This window comes from Oncorhynchus tshawytscha, unplaced genomic scaffold, assembly GCF_018296145.1.
Source record: "Oncorhynchus tshawytscha isolate Ot180627B unplaced genomic scaffold, Otsh_v2.0 Un_contig_447_pilon_pilon, whole genome shotgun sequence".
NCBI lineage: Eukaryota > Metazoa > Chordata > Actinopteri > Salmoniformes > Salmonidae > Oncorhynchus > Oncorhynchus tshawytscha.
Genome location: NW_024609818.1, coordinates 605,001 through 617,036, shown reverse-complemented (window position 1 = coordinate 617,036; position 12,036 = coordinate 605,001). Strand labels below are relative to the sequence as shown.

The 12,036-nt window shown below is 45.3% G+C and overlaps 1 protein-coding gene and 1 long non-coding RNA gene across 7 annotated transcripts in view; both read left to right on the top strand.

Annotated features, from left to right (window-relative positions):
• The first annotated feature begins 188 nt into the window (after positions 1-188).
• On the top strand, positions 189-3,050 carry LOC121846094. Of its 6 annotated transcripts, XR_006082999.1 has the most exons (4): positions 215-1,571; positions 1,658-1,753; positions 1,784-1,861; positions 1,892-3,050. It is a non-coding gene; the product is annotated as an uncharacterized LOC121846094 (long non-coding RNA). The 6 variants fall into 6 exon arrangements; XR_006082998.1 differs by lacking the exon at positions 1,784-1,861 and having other exon boundaries at positions 1,658-1,783; XR_006082996.1 differs by having other exon boundaries at positions 1,658-1,861.
• Positions 3,051-6,929: 3,879 nt separating this feature from the next.
• Positions 6,930-12,036, top strand: part of LOC121846092 (heme-binding protein 2-like) — a 12,708-nt gene continuing 7,601 nt past the window's right edge. Inside the window, exons 1-5 of the mRNA XM_042318906.1 lie at positions 6,930-7,119; positions 8,347-8,415; positions 8,580-8,661; positions 9,392-9,512; positions 10,639-10,778. Of these exons, the coding sequence (XP_042174840.1) occupies positions 7,118-7,119; positions 8,347-8,415; positions 8,580-8,661; positions 9,392-9,512; positions 10,639-10,778 (414 nt within the window). The 5' untranslated portion in view covers positions 6,930-7,117. The remainder of the gene's footprint in view (positions 7,120-8,346; positions 8,416-8,579; positions 8,662-9,391; positions 9,513-10,638; positions 10,779-12,036) is intronic.

The window sequence follows — 12,036 nt, the reverse complement described above, 5'->3', positions numbered from 1 at the left end:
CCTGGTGTAGTGCACTACACAGGGTGTGGTTTGGAACCCTGTTCCTGGTGTAGTGCACTACACAGGGTGTGGTTTGGAACCCTGTTCCTGGTGTAGTGCACTACACAGGGTGTGGTTTGGAACCCTGTTCCTGGTGTAGTGCACTACACAGGGTGTGGTTTGGAACCCTGTTCCTGGTGTAGTGCACTACACAGGGTGTGGTTTGGAACCCTGTTCCTGGTGTAGTGCACTACACAGGGTGTGGTTTGGAACCCTGTTCCTGGTGTAGTGCACTACACAGGGTGTGGTTTGGAACCCTGTTCCTGGTGTGCTCTGCACTACACAGGGTGTGGTTTGGAACCCTGTTCCTGGTGTAGTGCACTACACAGGGTGTGGTTTGGAACCCTGTTCCTGGTGTAGTGCACTACACAGGGTGTGGTTTGGAACCCTGTTCCCGATGTGGTGCACTACACAGGGTGTGGTTTGGAACCCTGTTCCCGGTGTAGTGCACTACACAGGGTGTGGTTTGGAACCCTGTTCCCGGTGTAGTGCTCTACACTACACAGGGTGTGGTTTGGAACCCTGTTCCCGGTGTAGTGCTCTACACTACACAGGGTGTGGGTTGGAACCCTGTTCCCGGTGTAGTGCTCTACACTACACAGGGTGTGGGTTGGAACCCTGTTCCCGGTGTAGTGCTCTACACTACACAGGGTGTGGGTTGGAACCCTGTTCCCGGTGTAGTGCTCTACACTACACAGGGTGTGGTTTGGAACCCTGTTCCCGGTGTAGTGCTCTACACTACACAGGGTGTGGTTTGGAACCCTGTTCCCGGTGTAGTGCTCTACACTACACAGGGTGTGGTTTGGAACCCTGTTCCCGGTGTAGTGCTCTACACTACACAGGGTGTGGTTTGGAACCCTGTTCCCGGTGTAGTGCTCTACACTACACAGGGTGTGGTTTGGAACCCTGTTCCCGGTGTAGTGCTCTACACTACACAGGGTGTGGTTTGGAACCCTGTTCCCGGTGTAGTGCTCTACACTACACAGCCTCTGTTTATTTAAGTGGTACTTCTGTTCTGTTGGACAACAGGCTGTATTTTGATGTGTGTTTTGGCTGTTGTGTGTTTCTTCCATTGGGAGGTGCAGTTTGAGACGTCTGCCTGTCGAACAGGGGTTCGACCTTCCTCTGTGGAAGCTGGTATGGGTGCAGGCTTTAGCTCCCGCCCTGCAGTAAAACCTGTTTCAACTAATCATTTTTTAACGTTGATTTAATTATAGTTAAGTCAAATTCTAGTTATCAATAAAGAACAGCTGATTCAACTGATCCAATTAGTCTTGGTCATCAATAAAGACTTTATTAGTGGAGTCTGATGTGTTACACCCACCGTGGTTCTGACAGGTTCTGGCCCCTGGAGCAGAGAACAGACACCCACCGTGGCCCGGACAGGTTCTGACCCCTGGAGCAGAGAACAGACACCCACCGTGGCCCTGACAGGTTCTGACCCCTGGAACAGAGAACAGAGACACCCACCGTGGCCCTGACAGGTTCTGACCCCTGGAGCAGAGAACAGAGACCCACCGTGGCCCTGACAGGTTCTGACCCTGGACCAGAGAACAGAGACACCCACCGTGGACCAGAGAACAGACAGGTTCTGACCCCTGGACCAGAGAACAGACAGGTTCTGACCCCTGGACCAGAGAACAGACACCCACCGTGGCCCTGACAGGTTCTGACCCCTGGAGCAGAGAACAGACACCCACCGTGGCCCTGACAGGTTCTGACCCCTGGACCAGAGAACAGACAGGTTCTGACCCCTGGACCAGAGAACAGACAGGTTCTGACCCCTGGACCAGAGAACAGACACCCACCGTGGCCCTGACAGGTTCTGACCCCTGGAGCAGAGAACAGACAGGTTCTGACCCCTGGACCAGAGAACAGACACCCCCAGTGAAAGCAGCATCTATGTGGGGGAAGTGATCAGAACCCTGGTCAGGATAGTGAACGGTGGACCAGTCAATCTTCATTTCATTTGCATCTCCATATACCTTCTCTTCTCGTCAATAGAGATGATTCATATGTTGAAATGTATATCAAGATATTGTTTATTTCACTTTTCTTTCATCCTGGTTCCATCAATCGTCCAATCATCAAGCCCTTTTGATAAGTTGATTGAGGTGTGTTAGGCTGGCACAAAACCCTGCACACCCTGTGTGTTTCCAGGACTGGGATTGAAGGACACTGATGTGTTTAACTTTGTGTTTGTCAGAATCAGACTGGGGATGAATTTTAATTTAGTTTCTCAGATTTTTACGAAGTGCTTTTTTTACTGAGCGGCTGATGTTTTGAATTTAGTCTGTGTTTTTGGTTTTACTGTGTTGTTGTTATTGACATTATTTAACAGATCACGAGTTTGTAAATATTGATGAAAGACTGAGGATGATGTTATTATCGTTGGTGGTAATATAAGCAGTGTATAGCACCTTCATAAGCAGTGTATAGCACCTTCATAAGCAGTGTATAGCACCTTCATAAGCAGTGTATAGCACCTTCATAAGCAGTGTATAGCACCTTCATAAGCAGTGTATAGCACCTTCATAAGCAGTGCATGAGGGCTTCATAGGTAAAAGCATCATCTTGAGTCTTGTCCAATATGACATGTACTGACCCAATCACAACAACCCCACGCCCTTCCAGCAAGTATTTGAAACGATCCGACCCATACAGACCCGTTAATCTGGGCTTGGGCTTTGGATCCTCCACAGGGATGACGTAGGCCCTTAAGTATTGCTTATGAAGGGGACAAGTAGCCTCTAAGTAGGTTTCCTGCTCTAACTCTAAAGATCTGACCATACATGGACTGTACATCAGTGGAGTTGTTGCTAATAGCAACATGTCAAAAGTATACCTAATTTACATCCCAAATGGTACCCTATCCCCTATATAGTGCCCTTCATTTGACCAGAGCCCTATGGGTTGAGCCCTATAAAGTACACTTCATTTGACCAGAGCCCTATATAGTACACTTCATTTGACCAGAGCCCTATGGGTTGAACCCTATATAGTACACTTCATTTGACCAGGGCCCTATGGGTTGAGCCCTATATAGTACACTTCATTTGACCAGGGCCCTATGGGTTGAACCCTATATAGTACACTTAATTTGACCAGAGCCCTATATAGTGCACTTCATTTGACCAGAGTCCTATGGGTTGAGCCCTATATAGTGCACTTCATTTGACCAGAGCCCTATATAGTACACTTCATTTGACCAGAGCCCTATATAGTGCACTTCATTTGACCAGAGCCCTATGGGTTGAGCCCTATATAGTACACTTCATTTGACCAGAGCCCTATATAGTACACTTCATTTGACCAGAGCCCTATATAGTGCACATCATTTGACCAGAGCCCTATGGGTTGAGCCCTATATAGTACACTTCATTTGACCAGAGCCCTATGGGTTGAACCCTATATAGTGCACTTCATTTGACCAGAGCCCTATATAGTGCACTTCATTTGACCAGAGCCCTATGGGTTGAGCCCTATATAGTGCACTTCATTTGACCAGAACCCTATATAGTGCACTTCATTTGACCAGAACCCTATGGGTTGAGCCCTATATAGTGCACTTCATTTGACCAGAGCCCTATATAGTGCACTTCATTTGACCAGAGCCCTATATAGTACACTTCATTTGATCAGAGCCCTATGGGTTGAACCATATATAGTACACTTCATTTGACCAGAGCCCTATGGGTTGAACCATATATAGTACACTTCATTTGACCAGAGCCCTATGGGTTGAACCCTATATAGTGCACTTCATTTGACCAGAGCCCTATATAGTGCACTTCATTTGACCAGAGCCCTATGGGTTGAACCCTATATTGTAAACTTCATTTGACCAGAGCCCTATGGGTTGAACCCTATCCCTTAAGTAGTGCACTATACAGGGGAAAGGATGCCATTTGTGACACAGAGGGAGGATTTGAATGGATCTGTTCCAGGGTTTGTTGTGTGTAGTGTTTTAAACTAAAACCTGCTAACCAACCATGTAATGTCTAACAGTATGATGGAGGTCACATGGTTAAATAAAGCGGATGTTTGGAACATGTGTAGGAGAGACCGAGCCCCTATAGGCTAATCTACAACCTGCTTTGAATATAGCACATCTATACAGTGAGTGGACAAAACATTAAGAAAACCTGTTCTTATCAGGACAGACTGACCAGGTGAATCCAGGTGAAAGCTATGACCCCTTATTGATGTCACCTGTTAAATCCACTTCAATCAGTATAGATGAAGGGGAGGAGTCATGTTAAAGAAGGATTTTTAATCCTCTAGACAATTGAGACATGGATTGTGTATGTGTGACGTTCCGAGGGTGAATGGGCAGGACAAAATATTTAAATGCCTTTGAACGAAGTATGGTAGTAGGTACCAGGGGCACCGGTGTGTGTCAAGAACTGCAACGCTGCTGGGTTTTTCATGCTCAACAGTTTCCCCTGTGGATCAAGAATGGACATCCAGCCTACTTGACACGACTGTGGGAAGCAGTGGAGTCAACATGGTTCGGCATCCCTGTGGAACGCGTTAGACACCTTTGTCGAGTCCAGACCCCGTAACAAATTGAGGCTGTTCTGGGGGCAAAAGGAGGTCCAACTCAATATTGGGAAGGTTTTCTTAATGTTTTGTACACTCAGTGTATACTGTCCACTAATACACACACACACACACCTACCTGTATGTCAACAGATTTAAGAATGTTATGCAAAGCTGTGGGTCAGGGTCAAGACTGGGCTTTGGGCTTTAAAAAGAAGGCCCAATATAGCTCACCCAAGACAATTAAGACCTGTAGGACAGGCTGTGTCACACAGGCTGTGTAGGACAGGCCGTGTAGGACAGGCTGTCACACAGGGAAAAGTGCAGAAGCAAAGTGGTGGCATTTGATTTAAAACATCCAAAACAGAACAGTCTTATTCAAACCGTCACCTTTAGCTTACCACTGAAGAAGACACTGGTAATCCAAACTGTCACCTTTAACCTACCACAGAAGAAGACACTGGTAATCCAAACTGTCACCTTTAGTTTACCACTGAAGAAGACACTGGTAATCCAAACTGTCACCTTTAGTTTACCACTGAAGAAGACACTGGTAATTCAAACCGTCACCTTTAGCTTACCACTGAAGAAGACACTGGTAATCCAAACTGTCACCTTTAGCTTACCACTGAAGAAGACACTGGTAATCCAAACTGTCACCTTTAGCTTACCACTGAAGAAGACACTGGTAATCCAAACTGTCACCTTTAACCTACCACAGAAGAAGTGTCCCTGGTGATTTCAATATTGATATTTGGAGCACTGTCATCTGTTCCTGGGGCGCTGTCTGGCTGGGCGTACTGTAACCGGGGCGCTGTCTGGCTGGGCGAAACCAGGCATGTTTGGGCGTATGCAGGGCGCTCTGGCTGGGCGTACTGTAACTGCTTGCCGAAACCAGCATATTTATGCAGCTCTAGGCACCCCTGGCTACGCCCACATCCGCGGGAAGTAGGGGTGCTGAGGGGGCTGCGGCACCCCCTGAAAAATCTGAATTATAAATATTAATTAATAGAAAAATATATTATTTTTTGAAAAATATTTTTTCACAAAAGTAGTGCACTGGGCCTTTACTAGTATAAGTGGACTGATATATCTGTAGCATTAGCAACAAATAATCAGCGTCTTAGCTTTGGCAAAAAAAGGATGTAATTAGGAACAGAATCAGGTTTCAATAGTTGGAATTGTAACAGTTGTTGCCCTGCCCCTTTCTCTGTGATGTCATTCTAATGGAATCTATAAAGAACAAAACGCTGTCCCTTTCTCTGTGATGTCATTCTAATGGAATCTAGAAAGAACAAAACGCTGTCCCTTTCTCTGTGATGTCATTCTAATGGAATCTAGAAAGAACAAAACGCTGTCCCTTTCTCTGTGATGTCATTCTAATGGAATCTAGAAAGAACAAAACGCTGTCCCTTTCTCTGTGATGTCATTCTAATGGAATCTAGAAAGAACAAAACGCTGTCCCTTTCTCTGTGATGTCATTCTAATGGAATCTAGAAAGAACAAAACGCTGTCCTCAAACATTTACATCAAATGGTGCAAAGTTATGAACAAAGACAAAACATTCACATCAAATTAAATAACATGGAAAACAACCACTTTTTGTACAGTATAAATTTACCATCCTTGCTAAACAGAATGTAAATGTACATGACTGTATTGTACAGAGGCTGGTTGTCTAGGTTTGTACCTGTAGACTTTCCATCAGCCTGTAGAAAAACAATGACCGCTACAGTAATTAACTACATTGGGCATCAAGTGATTTGTGATGTTGTGATGCCATGATGTGACTCAGGTGGTAGAGCATGGTGCTTGCAACAAACACTAGGGTTGTGGGTTTGAGTCCTATGTGGGACCAGTATGAAAATGTATTCACTGTTGCTCTGGATAAGCTTGTCTGATAAAATGAAACAGGAATGAAATAACCGTTTCAGCTTTCACATAGAAATAAATTACATTTGCAAAGTATTTCAAGAAACTGGGAAACATATATTAACCCTTGTGTAGTCTTAACATTCTGTATACTCGTCTTGTCCTAAGGGTCAAAGATGACCCACCTTCACTAAACCCCTCAAGTAAAGCAGCTTAAATTAATTTTAAACCCCAAATCTATTTTGCATGAATAAACAACCTGTGGTTCATCACAAACGTGAATATCTGTGAGTATCAGCGGACCTTCACTAGTTCAGTATCAGCGGACCAGAGTATTGATGCCTTCAGTGCAGCCAAAAACCTGCATTAATTCTGCATCCGTTAAACACCCCTTAAACATCCCTTAAACTACTTCCCGCGGCAACTCCACGCCGCTCCATTATTATCACACACAGACACACCTGCGCCCCTCCGGTCGGCCGTTAGTGGGCCAGCCCAGACCTGGCTGTGGTTTCGTAAGCAGCGAGAGCTGCAGTACACTATAAAGCTACTGCTGATCAAACCGGGTGACTGTCGTCATCCTCCAGAGCGCACAAAGCACGCAGTAGCCTAGTCAAATTTCACCGGCGGATAACGGACACCGGACAGGACATTCCTCTTCATAATGTGAGTTCTCATACTGCATGTTGCTGCTGTTCAGCGGACTGTTGGGCTGGTATTTATTACTGCATATTGTTTTCTTATTAAAGCAAATGGGACTATTTTAGTTAGGTTTATTTGTTTTACTTCAATGTGTGTGGGACGAGAGTACTTCTATGGGTATGGTTTTTTGAAGTCATTTTTGTAGTTGTGCAACAAAATATGAGAAAGAAAGTGTGAAGTGGGTGTGACATTGACCTGAGCAGCAAAATGACGCATTGCTTGCGCATCTCACGGAGAGAGAGCGATAGAAAGAGCGAGAGAGAGAGTCTTTCTGAGCCACCCCTCTCATGTTTCGGTCCGCTGCATCAATATTAACCGGGTCCTGGCTGAGGAAAGGCAAGCACGGTGTGTCTACCGCATTGAAACGCCACCGTTGGCTCGCTTCCAGCCGTTAAATAACGGTTGCTAGCTGAGTTGAGTAACGGGATTGTTTCTGCCCTGCAGTAGGTCAGTCAGTGGTTGATAAGGATCTAGTTAAGACCATTGGCATCATTATCTTTTCCACCGTGACCTCAGATCGCCTGTTCTGCTGCTGATGCTGTGGCTGGTGCAGAGAGAGAATGACGATGCAGCAAAATCTCTCTCTCTCTCTATTTCTCTCTCTTTCTCTCTCTCTCACACACACACACCTCTCTCTCCCTCTCAGAGGATAATGTGCCCCATTGTACCTCTGCAGAAAACACCATCACACACACACCATCACACACACACACCATCACAAACACCATCACACACACCCACGCCCTCACACACACCATCACACACACCCACACCCTCACACACACACACCATCACACACACAAACCATCACACACACACACATCACACACACACACACACCATCACACACACACACACACACACACACACATCACACACACACACCATCACACCATCACACACACACAAACCTACACACACCATCACACACACACAAACCTACACACACACACATCACACGCACACACACCATCACACACACAAACCATCATACACCATCACACACACACACACCATCACACACACACACACACCATCACACACACACACACCATCACACACACACACACCATCACACACACCATCACACACACACAAACCTACACACATCATCACACACACACAAACCTACACACACCATCACACACACACCAATAGACAGTGGATATGAACAACTGTGTGTGTCCTCAGGGAGTTGTTCCCAGGGCTGGTGATGCTGGTGGCTCTAATGGTTTCAGTTGGTGCTGAAGGCGGCGTCGGGTAAGACAATCTCTCCTTTTCAATGACACCCCCTTACCGTGTGTGTGTGTGTGTGTGTGTGTGTGTGTGTGTGTGTGTGTGTGTGTGTGTGTGTGTGTGTGTGTGTGTGATGTAGTGTGTTAGAATGAGACACTACTAACAACCTTCTATCTCCTGTCCTCTAGCCCCAGCAACAACTCCAGTTTCTGCTCCGAGTCAAAGGAATGTCTGGAGTATGAGCTGGTGTGCAAAACAGATGAATATGAGGTGAGTGGACACACACACACACACACACCATCACACGCACCATCACAAGCACCATCACACGCACCATCACACACACACACACACACACACCGACACCCCATCACACACACCATCACACACATACGCACACACACACACCTACACCCCATCACACACACACCTACACCCCATCACACACACACCATCACACGCACCATCACACACACCATCACACCTACACCCCATCACACACAGACACACCATCACACGCACATACACATATACATCATTACTCGCACATACACACCATTACACACACACACACCATCACACACAGACACACACACACCATCACACACAGACACAACTACACCCCATCACACGCACATACACATATACATCATTACACGCACATACACACCATTACACACACACACACACACACACACACACACACATCACACACAGACGCACACACCATCACACACAGACGCACACACCATCACACACAGACACACACACGCACACATACACACCTACACACCATCACCATCGCACACACCATCACACGCACACACCATCACAAGCACACACACACACCATCACACACACACACCATCACCATCACACATACACACCCTTACACAAACACACACACACACACACACACACACACATAGAGAGAGAGATGGACACCTGCACCTATATGTTAAAAATATCTCCTTTAATAATATTTGTGTGTGTTTGTCAGGTCCGTCACTACAGTCCTACTCGTTGGGTGTCTACGGATGCGGAGGCCTACTTCATGGGGGTGGGAGCAGCCATGGCCTTCAGGAGACTGTTCCAGTACATCACTGGGGCCAACAACGGAGGTAAGAGAATGTTCCAGTACATCACTGGAGACAACAACAGAGGTAAGAGACTGTTCCAGTACATCACTGGAGACAACAACAGAGGTAAGAGACTGTTCCAGTACATCACTGGGGCCAACAACGGAGGTAAGAGAATGTTCCAGTACATCACTGGGGCCAACAACGGAGGTAAGAGACTGTTCCAGTACATCACTGGAGACAACAGAGGTAAGAGACTGTTCCAGTACATCACTGGAGACAACAACTGAGGTAAGAGACTGTTCCAGTACATCACTGGAGACAACAACAGAGGTAAGAGACTGTTCCAGTACATCACTGGAGACAACAACAGAGGTAAGAGACTGTTCCAGTACATCACTGGAGACAACAACGGAGGTAAGAGACTGTTCCAGTACATCACTGGAGACAACAGAGGTAAGAGACTGTTCCAGTACATCACTGGGGCCAACAACGGAGGTAAGAGAATGTTCCAGTACATCACTGGGGCCAACAACGGAGGTAAGAGACTGTTCCAGTACATCACTGGAGACAACAACAGAGGTAAGAGACTGTTCCAGTACATCACTGGAGACAACAGAGGTAAGAGACTGTTCCAGTACATAACTGGAGACAACAACAGAGGTAAGAGACTGTTCCAGTACATCACTGGAGACAACAGAGGTAAGAGACTGTTCCAGTACATAACTGGAGACAACAGAGGTAAGAGACTGTTCCAGTACATCACTGGAGACAACAACGGAGGTAAGAGACTGTTCTAGTACATAACTGGAGACAACAGAGGTAAGAGACTGTTCCAGTACATCACTGGAGACAACAACGGAGGTAAGAGACTGTTCTAGTACATCACTGGAGACAACAACGGAGGTAAGAGACTGTTCCAGTACATCACTGGAGACAACAGAGGTAAGAGAGAGAGAGAGAGAGTGTTAATCCTGTGTGTCTGAATTTACACATTTGAGGACATTGTACCTCTACAAAATGCATTGTGTGTCTGGATTTACACACCTAAATGGATATGTGTGTGTGGCTGTCTGTGTGTCTCCTTGTCTGTGTGTCTGCGTGTCTCCGTGTCTGCGTGTCTGTGTGTCTCCGTGTCTGTGTGTATGGCTGTGTCTGTGTGTCCCAGGTCTCCAGATGGAGATGACTGCTCCAGTCCTGGTGAGGATCCCTGAGGAGACCAGGATGTGGGAACCAGCCATCTACACCCTCAGTTTCCTGCTTCCAGCGGCCTATCAGGAGAGACCTCCCACACCTACCAATGACAAGGTGAGTCTGGCCGGCTAACCCTCCAATCAGAAACAGGTGGAACGAACACATCACAATTAATATTATGAGGTATGCCGTTTTACCAGAGGTGTTTATCCAAAGCCACTTACAGTAGTAGTGAGTGTGTATATTTATATATATTTCTAGCATGTGAGTGTGTATATTTATATATATTTCTAGCATGTGAGTGTGTATATTTATATATATTTCTAGCATGTGAGTGTGTGCGACCCCTGCGGGATTTGAACCCAGGAACTTGGCGTTCCTAGCGTTACACTACGCAGGTATACACAGTGATGTTCTCAACAGATGAAGAATCAAGATGTTCTCTTCTGCTGTACAGTAGACAGCTATGGAGCTGGGACCGGTCTGCATCTATTATCTATATATCTGTGGGGAGAATGCTGTATGATCTATATATCTGTGGGGATATTGTTCTATGATCTATATATCTGTGGGGATATTGTTCTATGATCTATATATCTGTGGGGATAATGACCTATGATCTATATATCTGTGGGGATATTGTTCTATGATCTATATATCTGTGGGGATATTGTTCTATGATCTATATATCTGTGGGGATAATAATGTATGATCTATATATCTGTGGGGATAATAATGAATGATCTATATATCTGTGGGGATATTGTTCTATGATCTATATATCTGTGGGGATATTGTTCTATGATCTATATATCTGTGGGGATATTGTTCTATGATCTATATATCTGTGGGGATATTGTTCTATGATCTATATATCTGTGGGGATAATGACCTATGATCTATATATCTGTGGGGATATTGTTCTATGATCTATATATCTGTGGGGATATTGTTCTATGATCTATATATCTGTGGGGATATTGTTCTATGATCTATATATCTGTGGGGATATTGACCTATGATCTATATATCTGTGGGGATATTGTTCTATGATCTATATATCTGTGGGGATAATGACCTATGATCTATATATCTGTGGGGATATTGTTCTATGATCTATATATCTGTGGGGATATTGTTCTATGATCTATATATCTGTGGGGATAATAATGTATGATCTATACATCTGTGGGGATATTGTTCTATGATCTATATATCTGTGGGGATATTGTTCTATGATCTATATATCTGTGGGGATAATGACCTATGATCTATATATCTGTGGGGATATTGTTCTATGATCTATATATCTGTGGGGATATTGTTCTATGATCTATATATCTGTGGGGATAATAATGTATGATCTATATAT